The sequence below is a fragment of the Puma concolor genome, chromosome C2 (genome assembly GCF_028749965.1).
Source record: "Puma concolor isolate L17-30 chromosome C2, mPumCon1.1.hap2, whole genome shotgun sequence".
Taxonomy (NCBI): Eukaryota; Metazoa; Chordata; class Mammalia; order Carnivora; family Felidae; genus Puma; species Puma concolor.
In genome coordinates this window covers 157,131,869-157,156,802 of record NC_141675.1, presented here as the reverse complement: position 1 = coordinate 157,156,802, position 24,934 = coordinate 157,131,869, and the positions used below count along the sequence as shown (strand labels likewise).

Here is a 24,934-nt window from a genome sequence, read left to right as displayed (position 1 = left end):
CCACATTCTACCAGAATTCTGGGGAGCGCCAACCTCCAGGGGCAGAAACCCCATCAGTGGTTGCCGGGGGCAGGGGGAGGGCACGAGGAAGGTCGTGGGGTGACAGAGATGTGCCGCCCCTTGGTACTGCTGGAGGTCACCTGAGGTTTTCCAAATTCGCAGTACTCTGCACCCACAGGAGGGAAACTTCACTACATGTCAGTTACCTCTCAATACACCCGACTTGAAAAAAATACACTAAAGTGAAGTCCAGGGAACGTGGCGTACATTCAAATCCTGGCTAAGAAGCTATTCGGAGTTTCTTTTTTGAGGGAACCTGTCCCTGCTTTGGCCATATGCTAATGCAGCACAGCTCGCTGAGGGGTGTGGGCAGAGGGGAGACCAGAGCTCGGGGCAAACTGTCGTAGGAGATTGAGGCTGTGATCGTAGAGGGAGGAACCCAGTGATGACAGGGTTCCGGGATTAGATATAACCTTGCCCTAGGTCTTTTTTTTTTTTTTTTAATGTTTATTTTTGAGAGAGAGAAAGAGTGTGAGTGGGGGGGGGGGGGTGTGGGGCAGAGAGAGAGGGAGACACAGAATCGGAAGAAGGCTCCAGGCTCCGAGCTGTCAGCACAGAGCCCGACGCGGGGCTCGAACCCACGCACTGTGACTACGTGACCTGAGCGGAAGTCGGACGCTCAACCGACTGAGCCACCCGGGCGCCCCTGGTTTGTTCTTTTTTTTTAAAGGGAGTTGCTACAGAGGAGAGACACCTTTCAGTTTGGGCACCAGCTGGGTCTCATGACTCCCTGGGGACCCGGGACACCAGTCTCAGCGCCAGCACGCGGAAGCCTGAATCTTAGCGCGAGAGCGTGAGGTCAGTCGGGCCAGGGTTTTGCCAACTCAGCTGAAGGGACTGTTGAGATGGCGACTGACGCCACAGGACCCTTCTCTGTGGTGTTTGAAGACCCCTCTCAACTCCTAGGGCGCTGCTCCTGTCACCAGGGCCTGCGTTCCTGTAACAGAGATCTGAGACTAGAGAGCGAAACTTCTCGTAATCACTACGAGAAGTGATTATTAGAAGTATTATTAGAAGTGATTATTAGAAGTATTATTAGAAGTATTATTCGGGGACGGGAGATCCAACCAGGCAGACCTGAGATAATTTAGTTAAGAATTAAAGCTCCAGGGGCCCCTGGGCAGCTCAGTCGGTTGAGCGTCCGACTTCCGCTCGGGTCATCTTCTCAAGGTTCCAGAGCCCCGTGTCGGGCTCTGTGCTGACAGCTCGGAGCCTGGACCTTGCTTTGGATTCTGTGCCTCCTTCTTTCTCTGCCCCTCCCCTGCTCGTGCTCTGTCTCTCCCTCTCTCAAAAATAAATACACATTAAAAAAAAATTAAAAAATTAAAGCTCCTTGCAGTAACATGAGAGTGCGGACACATTCGCCTCGTCGGCGACGGGCGGACGGGGCGGGGGCTGTCCCTCACCTGCTGGCACAGGAGGCCGGGCCCGGGGCTCCTGTGGCAGACACACGGCAGACAAAACACTACCCTGCCCGAGGACAGCAGGAGCGTCCCACAGCCCGGCGCCGCATGGGAGCTGGGTTTGCGAAGGTGCAGCCAGAGGGGGCCTGGCCGGCAAGTCGGGGTGGCTGAGGGCTCGGGGCCCAGTGCCCTGGCCGTGGACGCACAGCCGCGGTCTCGTCAGAGCCAGAACCTCCTCTCACCTTGGGGTAAGTGGGGACATCACGCCGGGGCGTCATCTTCTTGTTGGTATCCACAAAATTGTACTTACAGGGACAGCTGGTCCTAAAGGGGAAAAGTTGGGGTTAGCTCTGGCATCGCCACTTAGCGGGGTGTCCACTGGGGCACCTCCTCAGAGCAACCCCGACCCCAACCCCACAGACCCCTTGGCCTTACTTGCTGCGGGACAGTAAATCCTAAATCCGGCGACATCTCATTGCTAACCCCCAGGGACCCTGCCTGGACCTCCTGAGATGATATTGGGGCTCTTAGAAAACACATCAGCTTCATTTTAAACAGGTTCCTAAATATCTTTTAATGACACAGGTAAGACCCTTGGATTCTACAAAATTCAAACAAGGAAGTAGGTAAGGTGTAAAAAAAAAAGAAAGCAAGTCCCCTGCCCCCCCCCCCCACTTTACCTATTTCTTTCCCCTAAACCTCACACCCTGGAAATGCGTTCAGTTAAGTTTGGCGTATCCTTCCAGAATTTTCCTACGCATGGACACATAGGGATAGCGCCTTGTATTTTTTTTTTTTTAAACCCAAATGGAATTGTACCAAACTTCCTCTTTTGCAACTTTTTTTTTTTCTCACTTCATATATCCCACACTCACTGCATGGCGCCCCACAGAGTGGGGCTTCGGGACAAGGCAGATCCTTGCCCAGTGCTTCTGGATGTGGCTGTGTTACCAAGCCAGTCTCCCAGCACGGACGTGCAGACGTTTCCGGTTTCCCCCAGCACCTACCGTCGGGAGATGCGTTTGCTATCTGCCTTCCTTCGTCCCTCAGTATCGAGGTATATTCTCCACGGGGACAGAACACACCAAACGGGGGGTGCTCTGCAGGGAAAGCCTCCTCTCACCATCAGGGCAGAGAGTGCGGACCTGGCCGTACCCCGGGGGGGCTGCACGTGGCCCCCTCCCCACCTTCTCGGAAGGTGAACATGCTCTCTATCCTCGGACTTGGCAAACTTTGTAAATAAAGTCCACCTTCTGGGAGAGCAATTTAGTACCACATAGTAAGAGCCACAGAGAAATTCATGTCCATGAAGCCCGTGTGTCTACCCTGGGGAATTTATCTTCAGAAAAGATTTGGATGCAAGCAGCCATCCCTGTGCGCAAAGGTATTCACTGCAACGTTATCTGTCGTTACGAAAACACAACCCCAAGCCGGAAGCCACTGAAATGTGGGAAATAGCTTAAACCACGACGGACGATTACGTGTTCTTTAGGTAATTATGAGTACTATGTGAAGTAAGGAGAGTTTAGGGGAGAGAGGAAAAAGAAAGGTTGCATTCGGTATGCACTGAAAGGTAACGCAAAAAGAATCCACCGAGGTACGAGGGCAAAAGACCACGTTTGTGGACGGACAATGAGGGGACTGTGGCCTCCTGGACAAATGGATGAGCTGGATGAAGTTGGTTAAAGAAATTAAAAAAAATTTTTTTTTAATGTTTATTTATTTTTGAGAGAGAGAGGGAGACACAGAGTCCAAAGCAGGCTCCACGGAGCCCGACGCGGGGCTCGAACTCATGGACCGTGAGATCATGACCTGGGCCGAAGTCGGACGCTCAGCCGACCGAGCCCCCCAGGCGCCCGTTGGTTAAAATTTGATCTATTTATTGCTCACGGTGTTGTAAGTGAAAAAAGATTACAACACAGTATTTCTTTTCAAAAGGAGGTACTTATACCTAGAGGATCTGGGCGGCCCGGCATCCAGATTTTAGGCGGGGGCCTCGCCAGCCGTGGTCATTGCTGGGGATTCGCCCCCTCATCCGTTCAGTCTGGAGCTTTTACCTGGGGGCTGTGCTCAGAGCAACGAGCCGGTTTTCCTTCTGGAACAGGCGCCTTCAGAATGAAATGGTGTCGTGCTCTTTCCCTCCCCCGGATGCTCACAAAACCCACCCGACTCCGTGTGGGGAGGGGGTTTTCACACAAATTTAGCCAAAGAGTCACCGACGAACCCACAGAAGACACCGACCGGATGATTGCCGTGGTCGCCCGCGAACGAGAAATTGCAGCCTACACGTTTCTGAGAAGTGACAAGCGTGGTCTGTGCACTTGAGAAAGGAGACGGCACTGGGGCACCTGGGTGGCTTGGTCGGTCGAGCTCCTGCCTCCTGATTTCGGCTCAGGTCATGGTCTCACAGCTCGTGAGTTTCGAGTCCCGCGTCGGGCTCTGCACTGACAGCGTGGAGCCCACTTTGGATTCTCTCTCCCTCCCTCTGTCTCTGCCCCTCCCCTGCTCATTCTCTCTCTCTCTCTCTTAAACTAAACCAGCTAGGTAGGCCTTGTGCGTGTCCCAGGGGGGTGGTCGCACGAGGCAAGCTTCCTTGACCCTCCCGGTGCGTGTGCTGGGCGCCTGGCGACTCCCCCGGGGCCTCCCCACCTGGGCCCTCCCCTCTGTGCCCGTTGCCATGGGAACCAGCCTCTTCCAGCCACGGAGCAGCTGGCACGCTGCCTTTTCTTTTCATTCTATTTGGGGCTTATTTTTGCTTTCATTTCCAGGGGCCCCCGGCCTCCCCTCCCCGTGGCTCATCCGGCGGACGAGGCCCTTTGTTTCTGATGGAAGTGGGGGCCGCGGACCCCGGAGCCCTCAGATGCCACCCCAGGCCCTCGCAGCCCTTCCCCGGCCCCGGGGCGGCACTCCTCTCTGTGCTCAGCTAGGCCTGGCCCTGCCCTGAATGCGAGCAGGAACCTGGACCAGGAGAAGCCCAGGGCGTGGGTCTGGGAGGCGTGCGGCCTGTTCCAGGGGCGTCTGGGAGCCTGCCCACGGCGCTACCCCACCCCTGCTCCCAGAGCGGGGCCCCTGGTGCCGAGGCCCCGCTGGGCTGGGCTCACGTGCTGGTGAATGTGGGTCATTAGTCATCCCTGCGGGGATGGGGCTGGGCTCACCCCTGCCCGCCGCCTATGTCCCCTCCGCCTTCTGGAGAGGCTCGGTCGCCACCTCGCGGGTGGGTATCACTGGAAAGAGCTGTCCGGGGCGCCCTTCTCTCCCCCGCAGTGAGGCGAAGCTAGGTGTCGGGGAGCCTGGTCCCAGGGACGCTAAATGCTGCGTGACGTCCTTGCACCACTACAACGGAACCTTGCAGCCAACAGAGACCGAAGGGGCAGTGCGAGCGGCTGATTGTTTCCCAGCTTCCCTTCTCCGCGAAGCAAGGGCAAGAGGGCGGTTAGCGTGTGGCATGGAAGGGGCTGCCGGGCTCCCGGACCAGGGTCCGGGGTGGGCGGCGTGGCTGCGGGTGAGGCCCGGGCCCAGGCCCCCGGGGTTCTTTTTTCTAAATGTGTCAGCGATGTTGGAGATTTTTACCCCCCTCTGTTTGTGACTGAAGAGTCACATTTACCCGTCTCTCACCTACGTGGGATGCTGCGAAAACCGTCTGCTGAGAATATCGCCTCTCGAAGCAGTTAGGGCACCGGGAAGGCTTCTCTTTGGATCATGGCATTGGGAGCTCTAAAAATGGACTTTTTGGGCGGTGAGGAAGAGAGCTCCGTTCCGGGGATGAGCCCAGGCACCCACCACGCCTCAGCTTAGCCCACTTGGCCAGATGGGTGCCTGTGGGTGACGTTCTCCTCTCGGCTCCCGGGTGGGCTTCTTCCCGTGGGCTCTGAAATCGGGCGTATCGTCCCCATGTGCCGCGTTGTGGTTGGACCACGTCCCCAAAGTGATCATTTGAAGTCCTAATGCCCCAGCACCTGCGAGCGGGACTTCCTTTGGAAACAGGGTCACTGCAGGTGTGATTAGTTAAGATGCGGCCGGTGTCCTTGTAAAGAGGGACATCTGGACCCAGAGACACACAGGGAGAAGGCCGAGTGAAGACCACAGACTGCATGATGCAGCTACAAGCCGAGGAGCCCCAAGCACTGCCGACGACCTCCAGAAGCTTCCGAGAGGGGCCTGGAACAGACCCTCCCTGGAGCCGTCAGAGGGAGCATGGCCTCATCGACACCTCCCTCTCTGACGTCTGCCATCAGAACTTTGAGAGAACACATTTCTAGCGTGAGAAAGCCCCCCGATTGTGGTGCTTTGTTATGGCCGCCACAGGCGTGCGAGGCCACTTGGGCCACGTTAGTGTCCCCTTGCAGCCTGTCCTGCGGGACGCCAGGCTGGCACACGCCTCGCTTCCACGGGATGGGGGGAGGTGGGGGCCGGGGGGCGCCTGAGACACGGCAGGGACGGGACCAGCAAGGGTGGGGCTCGCGACTCACCCCGGCTGCTTCAGGTAGGTGGCAGGATGTGGTCATTTGAGAAGGGACAAGAGGCTGCCTCAGAAATGTGTCCCGTGGGTGTTCCGTGGGCTCCGTGGGCACGTTAGTGAGTGACGCGGTGCCCACAGAGGCGGGAAGGGAGCTCGGGGCGTCATTCCCGCCCAGGTGGTGAGGTTCCTCGGCCCGCGGTACAGACGAGCCGCTGAAGCCAGGAGGCCAGTTCAGATTCTTTCGTTTCAGACCGAAGCCAAGCTCCAGTCTTAGTTCCCTTTCCTGGAAGCTGCCGGATGAGGCTGGTAACGCTGGGGGCGCCGGGGCCACCGTCCCCGGCGGATCAGCCCGCCCGCACCTGGCCCCAAGGCGGAGGGCGGCTGGGGCACACGAGGGCAGCCCCGGGGCTGAGCCGGGCCGTGTGGATCCCGAGCCCGAGGGCGACTCCGTGACCACAGCCGGGGTGGGTGTGAGCATCCTTCCCAGCCCCGTCTCCGGCCCAGTCCAGGGCCCTCACCCGGTCACACGAGGGTGCTAGCCTCTCACTGAGGGGATGTCGAAGATGAATCATTGACAACCAGTTTTCTGTGCATTTTCACAAATGCCTTCGCCCTGACATCCCCAAATCAAATGGGCTGAGACATCCCCAGATCCAAATCAGGCGTCACGTGGGTGTGATACGGACGGGGCCTGGTCCCTGGAGGACCACACTAACGTGGCTTTGAGCCCATCAGGCTCTTCCCCGAGCCCCCCCGAGGCCGGCCGGCCCCTCTGCATCGCACGGAACCTCGCCGGGACCATCTCCTTCCCCTTTACCTCCTGCCCTCAGAGACCCTTCTGCACAGCCGGCCTCCCTCGCTGAGCCGGTCGCCCTCAGTGTTTTAAAATCAGGGAACGATCTTCAAAGTGGCAGATGAGTCGTCGTAAGACGACCCGGTGTGTGTGCGGGGCTTTTCTTAGGTTCCCTGTCTCCCCCTCAGCCCCGCTGAGGCCCGGCTGTGCCCCCTTCTGGGAGTCCCCTCCCGGGAGTGGCCGTGGGGGGGGGGCAGGGGGGCTGGGGGCCATCTCGCAGGGCCGGCAGGTGTGAGGTCCCCACACAGCAAGTGCTCGACGTGCCCGCCCCCCCTCCTCCTCATCTCTGCCGCCAGCTCAAACACTTGCTGTGCTCACAGCTTCGGGAGAGGGTCCTGCTGGACAAAAACCTGCTTTCGAGGGGGCGGCATGAAGTCCGGGGTGTTTTTTCCCACGAATTTTGGCTCCCCGGGGGAGAGTGATTTCTGTGTCCAGAACGGCCTGAGGCCTTGTGGCCTTTCTCCCTGCTCTGTGCCGGGGCGGGGGGTGGGGGGGACGTCCACCCAGGAGCACGGCCTCTGGGCACCAGGACGCCCTCCCCTGTGAGCCTCACGCCCGTTCCTCTTAACCAGGCCCTTGCTTCAAAAACCGATGCCAACCTCTCTCCAGCTTCTCTCGAGCTGGGTAAGTTAATCCTGAGGCTTTGATCTGCGGGTGGATTCTTCCTCCTTTCCATGAAATGTCATCGCCTCCACCCGCCTTGGACGTGGACCCTCTTCTACGACAAAGAGGCCGCGCAACTGACAAGCACTCCCCAGCCAAACCGCGCCCGCCGCAGCCCGCGCTGGGTCGGGCCCCGCCGCCGGGCTCTGTGGGAGATCGAAGCCCGGAGCCCCCTCGGGGGGCCCGGCCAGGGCAGCCCTTCCTAGGCCTGACCTCACCTGCTGCTTCGGGCCGCCAGCTCGTCCCGCATCTTCTTGATGTCGCTCTTGCATTTCTCAATCTCCACCACTTTCAGGCCTTCCACTGGGACAAGGAGACACAGGGGTTACCATGGAGACACGTGGAGGACCTCGCAAGGCTGTAACCGGGGCTGGCCCTGCGCGGCGAGGACGGCTGGCTCGGGCTCCCGCACTGGTCCCCGCTGCGGCCCGCGGCGGTGCAGCTCGGCCACGGCGACCGCCGCTCCCCTCCCCCAAGTCCTGAGTTTTCCTGCACCCACTCCCCCCCCCCCACTTTCTCTCCCCTCCCCAGCTGAGGACCGGGGACAAAGAAATCTCTTGTCCTAAAAAGACAAGGGGAGGAAATGTGGCCGCCGCGCATTAAAACCCAGCAAGAGGCTCAGCAGGCAAAACCACAGCCTTCCCGGCAAGGATGAGCTCGTATTAGCAGAAAACTTCCGAGTTCTCAGGTCCCGCCGGAGCCGTTAGCCAGGAAGGGGTGTGGACGTGCGGGGGCGGGGGCTGGGGGCAGGCAAACAGGACAGGTCGTGGGTTAGCAGAGCCGGGCCGGCTCACATTCCTGCAGCCCCGCCACACAGGAGTGCCTGCCACATCCGGACATCACGGGGCACCAGAAAAAGATCCGAAAGAACTGGGCTCGTGCCTCCCAGGGAGCGTTCACCTTTGAGACGTTTGCTCTGGCAGGTGCACATTTAGCCCAGAAAGGCTGCCACGAAGCAGGCGGCTTCCCTTCCGAGAGCCATTCAGATCAGATCAGTTCGAGAGCAACAGAAAAGACTAGCCTCGTTGCTCTGTAATCGCACCTCGGTTTCTCTGCAAAAAGACGGGACCCACGATGCCACTCTATTCCCCTCTTCCTCAAACGTGGTCTGAGCGCCTAAGCACACAACGGGGAGAGACAATTCCGTCCCATGGCCTCCGGAGCCGTTCTGAAGCAAGTGTGGGGAAAGAGCCTGCCGGAGCCCTGAGCATCCCCGGGCAGTTTTCTAGACGCTTCCGGGGCCAGGAGCCACGCAGGGGCAAGGCTACATGAAAGTGTTGCTTCTTTCTGCCCAGAGTGGTGGGAATCTGGAGGATCTGATATTCGGGTCTGGTTCCGGCGACTTGTGCCACTTGGGGGATGTTGTGCGAAGCTCCACCAAGACGATATGGGACCGAAGCCGGGGGACATGGGACCGAAGTCCGAGGACACGGGACCGAGGCCCAGAGATGTAGGACTGAAGTCTGGGGACGCAGGACCGAAGCCTGAGGACACAGGACCAAGGCCTGGGGACACGGGACCGAGGCCCAGAGATGCAGGACTGAGGCCCGGGGACTCGGGACCAAGGCCCGGGGATGTGAGACCAAGGCCCGGGGACGCGGGACCGAAGCCCGGGGCCGTCAGTGCAAGGGGCTGGGTGGCAGCAGCCAGGTGGGGAGATGCAGAGAGTCTGAGCTGGAGGACGGTCCACTCTCTCACCGAGAGCCCACACCCTCCTTTGGGAGTGGGGCGTTCTTAGCGCTTTCTCGCATCAGGGACCCTACTGGGAAGTGGACGGAAGCCGCGGGTCCTCCTCTGGGCAAAGCAGGCCAGCGCGCACCCCTTCCGGTTTGCATCTGGACCTCCCAGAGCGCCGCGTCCAGGCCCTGGGCCACACCGCAGGAGGCTCAGCCTCGGGGAAGCCACGTCCCAGCGACGTGTGGCAGACAATTCCCGAAAGCGAACAGATCTGGAGAAGAGTCCCTGCATGTTGCACAGACTTTGATCCCCAAAGTGAACAGCCACGCAGTGGGGTGTCCAAACAGGGTGGTGGCACCCTGCCACTTACAGTCCCGGGTTCCCCTTACTATGTTCTCGATACGGTTACATCTGATTGTTGTAGAAAATGGGGGAAATACGGAGCATCTCAAAGAATGTTTTAAAATTTATCTATGGTCCTACGGGCCCCGAGAACAACCCACTTAATATCTATTGACGTGTGCCTTTCCAGGTGTTTCTCTCTCGGCCCCGTGCATCGACACGGCTGTCTATCCATCCGGAGTTTTAAAAAGACAAAATTGGGATCATACGGCTTGTTCTGTTTTCTCACTTGCTTATTTACTGTTGTGAGTAAGTTAAAGGCGTGCCCCGCGTTAGCAGCTCTCAGTGGGGGCGTGATGTTCGATTACTGGATATTGCTTCATGTGGATCAGGTTTCCGGGCCATTTACTGGGAGCGATGCTCAAACGAAGCCTTTTGGGCGAGACGGTACGATATCACTAATTTGAGTCCCAGAGATTCAGAATTTATGGCGATTACGTTTATGAAGAGCCTGGTTGCCAAGGAAATGGAGAGTGACTGACAAGACGGCAAAGTTGTGCATTAATCAATGGAAGGAGAGCAGGTCGTGGGATTAAAGGCAGAACATGGGAGGAGGGGGCCTGGCCCTCAGCATCAGCACACCCGTGTCTGCTGCCCCTGTCCTTTCCGGGCTGCCTCTGGAAGCTTCCACTGCTCACCTGGTTGGCCTGTCCCAGCTTCACTTTGCCCCCATTGCACAGGAGGGAGAGGGCCCGGTGCAGGACCCCTTAAAAGTCCTGCACTCACTCTGGCCACGGCTCTCGAGTGAGGCTGGATGTCCGGCCTCGACGGTGTGGCCTCACCCGTCCGCCCTCACACTTTCAATAGGTGGGCACAGAGCGGAACCCCAAGCTAGAGCATGAAGGGATGCTGGAGTCCACCCACGAGGAGCGGCTTTGGCCCCCAACTGGTCACAGCTGCCTGACTCGTGGTTAGCACCCCCTGCGAGCCTGGCCACCCCCTCCAGGAGCCCCAGGGCGCCTCTGCGAGTCACAGGGTGCCTCGAAGGAGAGCCTCTGGGGATGATTTTCTAGGCGGGGTGCCGGCATGGGGGGAAGGGGTCTCACGGGGCAGAGGCAACAGCACAGGCTGGGGAGGCAGGGCCCTCCTTCGGCTCCAGAGCTAACGAAAGTTCCTTAAAGACACATATGACTGGAGCTGCATTTCAACGTTTCCCCCCAACGGTTTTGGTACGGAATGCGCATAAAGCACACGTCCCGAGTGGCACGGAGAAAAGCCTGGGTTTTTAGCTTCGAGCCTTCTGGGTCGCTGGCACGACCTGGCATTAATAAACCTTGTGTCACGGGGCCGGCTCTCCCGGTGTGCGGGGTCTGGTGCAGGCCTGGGCACCCTGGGCCCTGAGTCAAGCCCCGAACCCACTCTCCTGTGCTTCCTGGTAGTTTTTCTGCTGCCTTGGTGGTGACTGGGGAGCAGGAGGTGATGATTTGGTACACATGGACACGTGGTCCAGAACTAATCGTGACGTCAGGGAGGGCGTCGGCAGGCCTCGTTTGCATAAAGAGAGGCACAAAGATGTTCAGCACAAGTTCGTCTCCGGGGGGCTGGTCTGGGGGACTCCGCGGTTTCGTTCTGCCCCTTTCAGACCCAGACACGCTGCCACGCACCGCTGCTGGACACGTACCGTGGCCCGAGCCGCTGCGCACGTGGACCGTGTCACGTGTTCCGACAGGAAGTGCTCACTGTTCTCGCCCGGGCACCAAAGACACGGGCGCTCACCTCCAGCCTCGCCTCACTCCCCTCGCCGCTCACCACCGGCCGTTAGGTGGCTAATTTAAGCAGAGGTTAAAGGACAAGGAGAGAGAAGCAGGGAGCTCACTCACGTTCGACGCGCTTCTCGAGCACGGCCAGGTGATTCGCGACTTCGGCTTTGAGTTCGTTGATCTTAAACGCTCTAGGAATGAAAACGAGTCAACACATAAGTCTTAAACTCTTCAAAATTACGATGGGCCTGGCGGTCACCTGCCGAACCCCTCCCGCGGGCAGGCTCACCCCTGTAGGGGGCACAGGGGGGCGAGGGGCTGCTCTCCAGGAGCTCAAGGTGTCTGAAGGTCGGGCGGAGGGGGGAAGACGCCCTCGGCTGACGTCCTTCCGTGACGGAAGGCACGGGGTGTGTTCATGTCCCCACACCTGGGCGGGGACGGCCCTCGCCCTGCACCCTGCTTGGCCGGGCAGAGACCCCTTCACAAACCCGCCGCGTCCCTTCTGGGCCCAGCCTGTTTGGCGCAGCAATGCCTGGGCTTTGAGGGCGTGTCACCCACATGCCCCTGGTCGGCAAGATGCCACCTCGAAATAACCAAGGGCGGAAAGCATCACTTTGGGACAGGCAGGACAACTCGGAGCGGAAGGAAGCCCATGTCTACACAGGGTCTCCGTGGCAATGCTTGTTTTCAGGCCCATTTTCAAAGTGGTGTCAATTCAGGGTGTCCGAGTGGCTCAGTTGGTCAAGCGCCCGACGCCGGATTTCAGCTCAGGTCATGATCTCACGGTTCGTGGGCTCGAGCCCCACGTCAGGCTCTGTGCTGGCAGTGTGGACCCTGCTTGGGATTCTCTTTCTCCCCCTCTCTCTGCCCCTTCCCTGTGCTCTCTCAAAATAAATAAAACATTTAAAAATAAATAAATAAGGGACGCCGGGGTGGCTCGGTCGGTTAAGCGTCCAATTTAGGCTCCGGTCGTGATCTCGCAGTTCGTGGGTTCGAGCCCCGCGTCGGGCTCTGTGCTCACAGCACGGAGCCTGGAGCCTGCCTCGGGTTCTGTCTCCCTCTCTCTGCCCCCTCCCCCTCACCCCCACTCACACTCCGTCTCTCTCTCCCTCAAAAATAAACATTAAAAAAAATAAAAAATAAGTGAATAGAACAAAAATGGTGTCAGTTCTTGTAGGTTGACCTCTGAAGCCCAGGAGAGCCGGTGGAGAGACCTGTCAGCAGCATGAGCTCTCACGCTCCCAGCGCCCAGCGGCCCTGCTCTTCGGTATATGGCGAGCGCTTCCTGGGTCCCACCCGTGCTGGCTCAGCTACAGGGGGTCATGCAAGGACTCCCCCTGGAAGGCCGCCCCTCCGGGTGAGCGACGTGCCGGAGCCTTGCCGGCCAGCACGGCCTCCAAGCGAGGCCCCACCATTGCCGTGAGCAGAAAAGCATACCTCTGCAGAGACTATGTGTCTAGAAGATTCTGTACCTTGAGAACTGCTCTACGACCTGGGTCAGCATGCTCTGGATTAATTCTTCTTTTTCTGCAGACCAAAAGAGAAAGGCAGATGGAGAAAGGGAGAAGTCCGCGGACCGCTGTGGCCTGAATTGGGATGTCGTGGCGGGTGACGGTGACACCGGGGCAGGGAGCAGCCTGGGCTACCTTGGGGGGGACGCTCCGGCCCACGGTCAGCACGCGGGGCCTCCCCAGGGCCTGGGGTCTTCCCGTCCACCTTCAGACGCTCTTCCCTCCTGTCCTGCTCCCGCCAACCTGCGTGTAAGTGGCCTCTTGGCAGAGCTGGTCCTGCCGGAGTCAGCACGAGTCATAAAAAGCAGGCAGGACTGGGTCTCTAAATACGGGAAGTTTTCACTTAGTGCCCCGCTCCATTTTATGGGGGCAATTACTAGGACAAAGCAAGTTCAAGGCATGCTCCAAACGTAAAACACGGCGTTCTCATGGTGGGTCCTGGCGAGAGGAAGTGGGCCAGGGTGAGCGAGTTTCTTCCTGCACGTAAACCTGGGCCGCGTGATGGTTTTACAAGGTCCCGGTCCCGGGCTGAATATAACCTGCCAGCTTTCCTGTTTCCTGACTGGGCTCAGCGCCAGATGCCTCATAGGAAGGCACAGACGCTCACGGCACTGTTCTTTCCAGCACTCTCTCTCCTGGGAAGGGGGACGGCTCGCTCGCCTTGGCCTCAGGTGGCTGTTCGTCCACGCCCTAAAACACCGAGAACCCGCACAGGACTTACTCCTGAGCCACGTAATCTCTGCTGGCTCTATGCCTAAAACCAAAACGAATGAAAAGCAAACCAAACCTGCCCAGACAAACACGAAATCTCAATTATCCGGTTTGGCAGTGGGGTGCTAAAGCCACAAAAAAAAAAAAAAAAGCTCCCGTTCCCACGTTCTGATCTGCAGTCTCCATTTTTAGGAAGGAACATACGCATGTACACAGAAGGCATTCATCACAGTGTTACTGAACTTAGCGGGGACTCTAAAAGCCCAAGTGCCCATCAAATGGACATTAAGTAAATGATGGCCCATCTGTCCTGTGGAAATAGTCTGCTATCAGAAATAATATTTTGGAAAACGTTCACATCTGTGGTTAAAGAAAAAGAGAGAGAGACATTGCAAACCAGTAATGCAAACGTGGGCTCTCATTTTTGAAGACATTGGGAGGAGACACGTTGGTTGTGAGATTATATGTGCACTTTTTTCTTCCTTTTGTTTCTCTAGATCTAATATATTTCTATAATGAACGCACGTTAATTTCACGAAAAGCATTTAAAAAACAATCTAGATTAGCCTCTTGAGACCTCTCATCCCTTCACCTGCCGAATGCAAGGGTGATGGACCAAGGTTCTCTGTGGCATTAGCATTCTGAGACCCGATGAGAAGAAGAAAAACGATGTTTTGTTAAATCTTTTGAAACCGTATGGGGCGCCTGGGTGACTCAGTCAGTGGAGCGTCCGACTTCTGCTCAGGTCATGATCTCACGGTTTGTGAGTTTGAGCCCCGCATCAGGCTCTGTGCTGATGGCTCAGAGCCTGGAGCCTGCTTCAGATTCTCTGTCTCCCTCTCTCTCTGCCCCTCCCCTGCTCATGCTCTGTCTCTCTCTGTCTCAAAAAAAAAAAAAAAAAAAAAAAAAAAGACACTATTAGAGGAGTGAAAACGTCATCCAGGAAACTTTAAGAGAGCCCTTGGTGGAGCTGCTGGCTGATCCGGGGCCCTGTCCTTCAGGGAGCCTACTCCTACCCCAGGGGAGAGACACAGCGACTCTACCAGCAAGAGCCACCGGTGAGAAAGCTTCACAGGCCTCCTTGGTGGACTCAGCGGAATTTTAAATCACTCCGAAATCTTTGGCGAAAATGGTGTCGCACAGAGCCTTCGAAGGTTAATGATCTCGAGGTCTTGAGATAAATTTAGAAGTCTATCAACCAATCGATATGTATAGACCACACCGCCTAACAACAGCAGAACACGTGTTTTTTTCAGATGCCTAGGAAGCACACACTAAGACAGACCACACAGAAACCTCAAAATATTTAAAAGAATTGAAACCATGCAGAGTATGGTCTCTGACCATAAGAGAATCCAGCCAGATGTTGGTAACAGAAATCGTAGGAGAATCTTCAAACGCTTGGAAATGAAACAATACGCTCCTAAGTGATTCAGGGGTCAACGAGGAAGTCTCAAAGGAAACAAAAGAGACCTTGAACTGAATGAAAATGAAAATGCAATATATATCCAAATTTAGCTGTGAGACATAGCTAATGCAGTGCTGAGAGGGACATTTATAGCACTAAATGCTTACATTAGAAGAGAGGAAAGACTGGACTCTAATCCAACGGCCTAGAAAAAGAAGGGCAAAATAAACCCACCACAATAGCAGAAGAAAGGAAGTAATAAAAGAAATCAATGGAGAAAAAAAACAACTAGTAAAACAAGGCAGAAAATCAATGAAGCCAAGCGCTGGTTATTTAAAAGTATCAACAAGTTGCCAAATCTCTAGCAAGATTGACAAAAATAACACACAGAGAAGACGCGGATTTGCAATATTAGGAAGAGGAGGGGATACGGCTACAAATCCTGAAGGATAAGGGACTTGACACACACAAATTTGAAATCTTAGAGGAAAATGAAGCAACTCTTTAACAAGCATGAATGACTATACTCACCCAATATAAAACAGGTAATTTGAACAGCCTATAACTATTAAGGAAAATGAATTTCTACTTTTAAAACTCTACCCAAAGAAATTTCCAGGGGCAGATGGTTTCACTGGAGAATTCTACCAAACATTTGAAGAAGAATGAACACATTTCTAATTTTTTTTTAATATTTATTATTTTTGAGAGAGAGAGAGAGAGAGAGCGAGCAGGGGAGGGGCAGAGAAAGAGGGAGACACAGAATCGGAAGCAGGCTCCAGGCTCTGAGCTGCCAGCACTGATGCGGGGCTCAAACTCACGAACCATGAGATCATGACCTGAGCTGAAGTTGGACGCTTAACCAACTGAGCCACCCAGGTGCCCCGGAATTAACACATTTCTAAACAATTTCTTCCAGAAAACAGAAGAGGAGGGAACATTTCCCAATTCATTTTATGAAGCCAGTATGAACCTGATACCAAATCCAGAAAAAGACAACCGAACAAAAGAAAACTACAGACCAATATTCCTCATGAATATAGATGCAAAAAACCTTAACACAATATTAGCAATTAGAATTCAACAAAATGTAGAAAGGATTATACATTAAGAACAAATGGGGTTGATTCCAGGGATGCAAGGCTGCTTTGATATTTGAAAATCAATGAAAGCAATCTACTTTATTAACAGCTAAAGAAAAAAACACATGATCTATCAATTCAGAAAAAACATTTGAAAAACTATTTAACATCTGTTCCTTTGATAAAACTCTCATAAGGGGCACCTGGGTGGCCCAGTTGGTAAAGCGTCTGACTTTGGCTCAGGTCATGATCTGACAGTTTGTGGATTCCAGCCCTGCATCGGGCTCTGTGCTGACAGCTCAGAGCCTGGAGCCTGCTTCTGATTCTGTGTCTCCCTCTCTTTTGGGCCCTCTCCTTCTTTCCCTTTCTCTCTCTCAAAAATACATAACATTAAAAAAAAAAAAAACTCAGAAAAGCAGGGATAGAGGAGAACTTTAAGTTGGTAAAGAACATCTACCAAAAACCTACAGCTGACATTACACTTAATGGTGAAAGACTGACTGCTTCTTGCTTAAACTGTGACACGGCAGGGATGTCTACTCTTAATATTGTCATTAAACACAGTGCTGAAAGTTCTAGCCAGTGCAACAAGGCAAGAAAAAGCAAAGCAGATCAGAAATGAAGAAACGAAGCTGTCCCCATTTGCCAATGACATGATTGTCTACACCAGAAATTCCAAGGCATTTACAAAAAACTCTTAGAACTAATAAATGAGTTCAGCAAGGTCACAGAATAGGAGATAAATATACAAAATTGTATTTACATACATAGCAATGACCATGTAGACACCAAAATTAGAATCACCATACCACTGTATAAACATTAAAGAAAAAAAACCCCAAAACTTGTGTATAAATATAACAGAACATATGCAGAAGTTGTATGATGAAAACTACAAAACACTGATGAAAGAAATAAAAAAAGATCTAAATAAAGGGAGAGACATACCATGTTCATGGTTTGGAAGGTTCCATATAGTAAAGATGTCAATTTTCCCCAAACTCATAAATGGGTTTAACATAATTCTTGTCAAAACTCCAGCAAGATTTTTGTAGAAAGAGACACAATTATTCTTTTTAAAAATTTATTTATTTATTTTGAGAGAGAGAGAGAGAGAGAAGGAGAGAAGGAGTGTGTGAGTGGGGGAGGAGCAGAGAGAGAGAGGGAGAGAGAATCCCAAGCAGGTTCCTCGATGCCAATGCGGAACCCGATGCGGGGCTTGATCCCAGAACTGTGAGATCATGACCTGAGCCGAAATCAAGAGTCAGACGCTTAACTGAATGAGCCACCCGGGCGCCCCGATTCTGACTTTTATGTGAAAATGCAAAGGAATTAGAAGACTTAAAACTGTTTTTAAAAAGAAGATAAAGTGTACTGAATCAGTCTATCTGAGTTTAAGACCTATGACAGGCAGACCTCAGAGATATTGTACGTTTGGGTTCAACGAACTTGAACATCACGATAAACTGAGTCAGAATGAACTGTTTGGTTTTCTAGTGTGTAAAAGTTATGTTTATATTGCACTGCAGTGTGTTAGGTGTGTAATAGCATTATGTCCAAAAAATGTACATACCTCAATTCCAAAAGTACTTTTTTGTTAAAAAATGCTAACTATCGTCTAAGCTTTCAGTGAGTCCCAATCCTTTTGCTGGTGGAGGGTCCTGCCTCAATATGGACGATCGCTGACTGATCAGGCTGTGGGTCTTTCTTTCGCGAAGGTTTCTCTTGATAAGCAATGCAGTCTGAAAGCATTTTGCCCACAGTAGGACTCCTTTCAAAACTGGAGTTAGTCCTCTTAGACCTTGCTGCTACTTTTTCAATGAATTTTAGGTACTATTCTGAATCCTTTGTTGACAACAATCTTCGCAGCATCTTCACCAAGAGTAGATGTCACCTCGGGAAACCACTTTCTTTGCTCATCCCTAACAAGCAACTCCTCATCCGTTACAATTTTATCATGAGATGGCAGCCGTTCAAATACAATAAAAATGGAAGAGCCTGAGCTATTCCAAGAATGACTGAAACGTGACAGAGACATGCAGTGAGCAAAGGCTGTGAAAAGTAGTGCCACCAGACTTGCTTGATGCAAACCTTCAATTTGTAAAAAAAAAAAAAAAAAAGAATATCTGCAAAGCACAATGAAATGGAGCACAAGAAAACGAGGTATGCTCCGTGTACGGTGACACTAATCACGGCCGTGTGATACGAGCGGAGGGGTAGACACAGATATCGGTGCAACAGAGCAGAGAACCCAGAGTTATACCCACACAAATATGCCCAACTGATTCTGACCAGCGTGTAAAAGCAATCCAATGCAGGAAAGACCGTCTTTGCAACAAATGGTGCTGGAGCAGTTGAACACTCACAGGCAGGGAAATGAGACTCGATCTAAACCTCACAGTTTATGTAAAAATTAACGTGAAATGGACCGTGGATGGAACATAGAAAACTATAAAGCTGTTAGGAAAAAAATAGAGAAAATCTCCAGGTTCCTGAGGGAGGCAGAGTTCTTGGACTTGACGCTTCAAATACGATCCATAAAAGGGAAAATGAACAAAGTGATCTTCGTCAGAAGTAAAGCTCTTTGGGGCGCCTGGGTGGCTCGGTCAGTTAAGCGTCTGACTTCGGCTCAGGTCACGATCTCACGGTGCGTGAGTTCAAGCCCCGCGTCGGGCTGACAGCTCAGAGCCTGGAGCCTGCTTTGGATTCTGTGTCTCCCTCTCTCTCTGCCCCTTCCCCACACACACTCTGCCTCTCTGTCTCAAAAATAAATACACACTAAAAGTAAATAAAATAAAATAAAATAAAATAAAATAAAATAAAAAAGTAAAAAAAAGAAGTAAAGCTCTGGCCATGAGCGGGACTGGGAAACTGACAACGAAAGGACAGGCTACAGTCTGGGAGGAAATACTTCGCAAAGTCCACTCGACAGAGACTTGAATGCAGAACGTGAAAAGAGCCATCAAAACTCCAAGTAAGCTCTGTGAAATAAACTTTGCAGACAACCCCCTCCCCTCAAAACCCCTTAACGGTCAAAAACAGAACAGCCCAATCTGAAACGGGCAGGAGACACTAGCAGACGTTTTCCTGAAGCAAACACAGAGGGAGCACAAGCGTAGGCGTCGTTAGCCATTAGGAAACGCAAATTAAAACCACAGTGAAATGTCACGGCGTACTTGTCAAAAAGGCTAAAAAAAAAAAAAAAAAAACAAAACGATGACAACCCCAAGTGTTGGTAACGATGGGGAGAAATGGATTACTCACACCTTGCTGAAGGGAATGCAAAACGGTGCAACCGCTCTGGGAAATGGTTTGGCAGCTTCCTGAAAAAACTAAATATGCATGCACCGTACAATTGAGAAATTGCTCCCCGGGGCAGAGAAATGAAAATTTACGGCCACACGAAAACCTGCACATGACGGTCCCGGCAGCTTTGTTTGTAACAGCCCCAAACTGGGTTATGAAAAACAACTGAACACACTAGTGATCCGCACAACAACCCAGATGGATCTCCAGAGAATTATGTTGAGTAAAAGAAGCCAATCCCCAGAGGTACCTATCGAGTGACTGCATTTATAGAACGCTCTTGAAATGGCAACACCACGGACACGGGGAACACCTTGACTGTCAGGGATTAAGGAGGAAGAATCTTGGTGGGGATGAAATGTTGTGCATCTGGACTGTATCGACCGGGCGCGGCTGTGACATCTTACTGTGTTTTCAAAAATGTTACCGCAGGGGAAAATGCGTAAGAGGTACGTGGGCTCTCTTGTACCTTTCCTTACAACTGTGTACTATTCTATAATTATTTAAAAATAAAAAGCTGGGGTGCCTGGGTGGCTCAGTCAGTTAAGCATCTGACTTTGGCTCAGGTCATGATCTCGCGGTTTGTGAATTCGAGCCCCGCATTGGGCTCTGTGCTAATGGCTCAGAGCCTGGAGCCTGCTTCGGATTCTGTGTCTCCCTCTGTCTGCCCCTCCCCCGCTTGTGCTCTGTCTCTCACATTGTCTCAAAATAAATAAACATTAAGGAAAATTAAAATAAAATAAAAAGCCAAGGGGAGCCTGGGTGGCTCAGTCGGTTAAGCATCTGACTTTCGATTTCGGTTCAGGTCACGAGCTCAAGGTTTGAGACTGAGCCCCGCGCTCAGCATGGAGTCTGCTTAAGATTCTCTCTCTCTCTCTCTCTCTCTCTCTCACTCTCTCTCTCTTTCTCTCTCTCCCTTTGTCCCTCCCTTGATCAAATGCACACCCCCCCCACACACTCTCTCTCAAAAAAATAAAAATAAAAATCTTGATAAAAAAAATATGATAGAATGGAATAGAAAAGTTAAGGAGCAATTTTCCTTTTTGCTTTGGACTCTCGACATCGTATCCTTTGAGCGTTTCTGGATTTTAATGCCTAAATCGAATGTCCAGCCCAAAAGCACTAGTAAAGATGTTTGTCCCCTCATCCTGTACCTTCCCATCTCTGGTTCAGTCCCGGGGAGGGACACGGGTGTTCTGGTTTCTGTTAACAGCTATGCGTCAGCCCAACTCAGGCCTCTACGTCCACTGTTCTCAGAGGGGGCCCGAGAGGAGGCCGAGCTCTGGGTGATTACAGCCACCAGGCACCATCACGCCATGGCACCGTGGCTCCTGCGTGCTTTAGATACTCACACGGCCTGCATTCTTTGCAAGGGGAAAGAGGCAAAAATGCCTATGTGCGCAAAGGCCAACCACACCCGCACATCCACAAACAGCCCTGATCAGGAAGTGGATGCCTCCCCTCCCCACCAGGCTCGCTGGGACTCCTACAGAGGGCCAGCGTTTCCTCCCGGTGGATTTCAGAACTGAAAATGAACTGTGATTTCGCATGTGGGAAGTCCTCAGGCCAGCGCCGGGCCCACGGTAAGCGCTGCCCGTGGGAGCCATCGGATGCCATTGTCATTAAATCACTGCGGGTCCTTGACAGCCACGAGCCCTCCTGGACACCCTTCCCTCCCTTCAGTGCCTGTCCTGGTGAGCCCCTGGGGGACAGGCTGAGCTCCGGGTGGGGGGCACATCCTGCCTGCATTCTGTTGGCAACTCTGGAACCCTCTGATGGCTCTAAACCCCTGGATCAGGGGGAGCAGCAAGCAGTTTTCAATCACAAATGTCAGTTATTCCCAACCTTCCCGGTTGGGACTCAGAAAAATCTGACATTATGTAGGAAACTCACCTCTTTCTCCTAAATGTGGCATGGCACATATTGAATTTTAAAAATTAAAGCGTATTTAGGTCTTTTGCTTTGAAAAATTCTTTTTTTGAAAAAAACTTTTTTTTTAACGTTTATTTATTATTGAGAGACAGAGAGACACAGAGTGTGAGAAGGGGAGGGGCAGAGAGAGAGGGAGACACAGAATCCGAAGCGGGCTCCAGGCTCCGAGCTGTCAGCACAGAGCCTGACGCGGGGCTTGAACCCACGAACTGTGAGATCATGACCGGAGCCGAAGTCGGACGCTCAACCGACTGAGCCACCAGGCGCTCCGTCTTTTTTTTTTTTTTTTTTTAAGTTTATTTACTTATTTTGAGAGAAAGAGAGCGAGCGAGCGAGCAAGCTAGCATATGAGTAGGGGAGGGGCAGAGAGGGAGAGAAAGAAAATTCCAAGCAGGTTCCCCACTGACAGCACAGAGCCTGACGCGGGGCGCGATCCCACGAACCACGGGATGATGACCTGAGCCGAAGTCAAGAGCCGGGTGCTCGACCCACGGAGCCGCCCGGGGGCCCCAGCTCTGAGAATTTCTGAATCGCTTTGAGAGCGGCCAGCAGCGACGCGGACGGCCGGGCACTTCGGGGCTGGAAAACGGGGGGTGTGGAAAGGAGGCTCCGAGGGGACGGGAGGCCCGGATGAACCACCGCCGCCCCACGCGACGGAGGCTGGGGAGAGCCAGCTGAGAGTTGCGGGCAGCCCGCTCGCCGGGCGGAGAACGCTGCTCCCGGCTCACCGTGGCTCCAGCACAGGCAAAGGATCTGGCTGCCCCGACGGCCAGCGCTCAGGACACAGGCTTCGGCAGGCTCCCCGTCGCCTCGCCAGGCCTGGGCTGCCTTCAGGGCGTCGTGGGCGCGTGTCCGGGGGCTTCCCAGGCGACCGGCGCCGGCGGGGACGTGCCGTGGCTGGCAGACTGTCTCCCACGGCCGACTCTGGTTTGGTTCCAGGGCAACCCCGGAGGTTGGCGGAGCCCGGGTCTGGCTGCCAGGACGCTGCCAGATCAGCGCAGCCTCAGGCCCCGATCTGCGCTCGAGTGGCCCCAGGACCCGGCCCCCGAGACAGAGCCAAGGGGACGCCCGGGGGCAGGCCGGGCACCCTCCCCCACGCCGTTTAGCCAGCGGCTCCCGCGAGTGACCAGGGCAGAGTCCGCCGCTGCCCGACGACGCCTCGGCCGCTGCACACGGTTCTCGGAACCCGCCCCCGCCTCTCCCAGTCCTTCCAGGAATTGTTTACTTGTTTCAGATAAATCCCGAGTCTCCCCCCCCCACGGAACGACATGGAAATCTGGCTTAACTGATCGACAGCACAGCCCAACCGATAATTCCTCCTCTAAGGGGTGGTTTACACGATGCGCTAACCCGATCGGCAGCGAGCTGGCCGGGGCGCTTCTCCATCTTGTCCTGAACAGAATAACGGTGATGGCCGGGCTTTCGTCCTCCTTCACACACCTGAGCCGGTCTGCACCTGTGCCTTTCTCCCCTGGGCAAGTGACCACAAACTGCGCCCTAGGACGCCGGCCTCCAAACCCGCAATCCGAGGGCAGGCAGCGTGGGGACCTCGGCCCCGCCACTGACCCCCGGCACGCGTGGGGTGCTTGCGAGTTCGGGCCAGAACCATCTCTCGGATGAGTGGGCCGGTGTCGCACGATGCCACTGCCGTGCTCCAGTGGCTCCTGTGACGCGGGAGCGGTGTTTCCCCTCGTCAGTCTCACCCGGGAGCAGTGGGGTGAGACGCTGAGCATCCTTCCAGAAACACAGACTGGAGACATTCTCCCAGAGCATTTACAAAACAAGACTCTTGTGTTCTCCCTTCAGAAAGGGGTATCTTACTTCGCACCGGGGAAAACGATGCCCATTAGTGGGCACCAAAGAGATGCCCCCGAGGCCCTGAAGTGAAGGTGCACATTTCTGTCCCTCTTGTCCAGGGCTCTGCCTCGGGGGACAGGGAAGGGGAGTCCCCGCCCGCCCCTGCCCATCCCCTGCCCCGTCCCTCCTTCTCGGAGTGTCACCACCCTTCTCCAGGGAAGCAGAGGGGTGAACTCACCCCTGCTCTGATGTCCCTCCCCCAGCCCTTCTAGCCGGGAGAGGACATTCTGGCCCAGGGCACAGCCGTCGGCAATTCAGTGTTTATGGACATCATAAAACAGACATGCAGAATGAGGATGTTTCCCTAATAACCCAGGAGCACAGTAAAGATATATGATTAACAGTGAACTCACCTTGCTTCTTAAAGGCACAGGTGCCCTTTCCAGGGTCTGTCCGACCGAGAAATCACTCATGTTTATTGGCAGCCAAAGGGACACTTCCCTGTGACTGGTGGTGACCCTGAGTGATTCCTTTGTCTCCTGTTAGCCGTCAGATGTAACAGAAAGCAAGGTGGCCCAAAGGACTCTGATGACCACATCTGAAACTCTGGAGCATATCTTGTTAGCGTCTTGCCCGGGCTACGTGCAGGGTCGTTAGGGACCCATGGCACCTCAGGGGCAGGAATAGGGTGGACCTTTTCCCCTTTCGGTTTTGGAGAGGGGGACTTGGTGTTCTGCATAGTTTAATTTGGTCCCAGATGTCTGGACATGATTTCTCTCTCTGCCCTTCTCTCCTCCTTAGGCTTAGTTTGCAAGACAACTTACCCGTGAGGGGAGTTGCCTCTGGGGCAGCCAGCAGTGCAATTTTCCTTTATTGTTTTATAGATTGCAGCAACCACAACAATCTGTACTGAGCTCTTCCTATGGCCCAGGCACTGTCCTACGTGGTTTGCACAGATCGGTCATTTAATCCTCTGGGTAACCCGATGTGGCTGGGTGATAAAAGCGAGCAGCTTGAGTCATGACGTGGCCAAACTCATCCTGCCCTACCCGGGTCATGTTTCCATTTAGGGCTGCGAAGACGGGGCGGGATGGCGCTCACCCATGCGGGAAATATACTCTGCACACACTTCTCCTCTCTCAGAAACACCCTCCCCCATGGTTGACGAGGTGCGCTGTGCTTCTGAGGTAGAAGGGTGTGGGTATGATATTCTAGTGAGGATGCCCCAGAGGGATTTGAAGTTGGCAACAAGCAGTGGACTGTACATGTTGCTGGGACTCTGTCCACCGTATGATAACCTGCACATATCAAAACAATGTCACAAGATTAATTTCGGGGAGAATTCTGCAGGAGAAACTCTGACCCAATAAACGAATTGGTTATAGTAGAAAAGACAAGGCTTTTGCAAAAATCTATTAAAGATTATAAAGACTGACAGACTAAAGGTTTCGCTCCATCTATGGACTCGAACACATCGCACACGGTTGTAGGGGCTGTAGCAAGAAGAATGGAAAATGGCTAACTTACTGTTTGTAACAGCCCAAGATGGGAAGCGACATAAATATCCATGATGGGGGACTAGCTAGATAAACTATGGTACATCCCCATGGCTGGGCTGCTAGAGAAGGAAGGAAGACGGTTCCTAAGTTCTTTTGTGGAGTGAGCTTGCAGTGTGGGGTGGCTAGAATGTAAGCAGAAAGCTGCAGGTTCACGGGGTTGAGGGTTCAGAGGGCAGAGCCTGGGATTGTCAGAGAGAAAGTGGAAATGAAAGGGATAACTCTCAAAGAAGGAAGTCTGTGGCTGGGAGTGACCAGTTCTGTAAGAACTCCCTTGTTCCTTCCCTAATCCATCTCTGAATTACACATTTATGTGCCTAGTAGGGTGAGAGAGCTTAGCACTGATATGTCTATATCAGTGCTCCCACATGGGAGACAAAGCTTGGAGTCTGAGTCCAGGCTTCTCTCTCTCTC

At 53.7% G+C, this 24,934-nt stretch overlaps 1 protein-coding gene across 4 annotated transcripts in view; it reads right to left on the bottom strand.

Annotated features, from left to right (window-relative positions):
* Positions 1 to 24,934, bottom strand: part of PDE9A (phosphodiesterase 9A) — a 90,034-nt gene that overhangs the window by 14,832 nt on the left and 50,268 nt on the right. For 3 of the 4 annotated variants that reach the window (XM_086676054.1, XM_086676055.1, XM_086676056.1), the window contains 4 exons: positions 12,690 to 12,744; positions 11,338 to 11,408; positions 7,657 to 7,741; positions 1,706 to 1,787 (listed from right to left, as the gene is read on the bottom strand). In XM_086676054.1, coding sequence (XP_086532180.1) covers positions 1,706 to 1,787; positions 7,657 to 7,741; positions 11,338 to 11,408; positions 12,690 to 12,744 — 293 coding nt within the window. Of the gene's footprint in view, positions 1 to 1,705; positions 1,788 to 7,656; positions 7,742 to 11,337; positions 11,409 to 12,689; positions 12,745 to 21,895; positions 22,321 to 24,934 lie in introns of those variants that run through there. The other variant, XM_086676057.1, reaches the window with a different exon arrangement.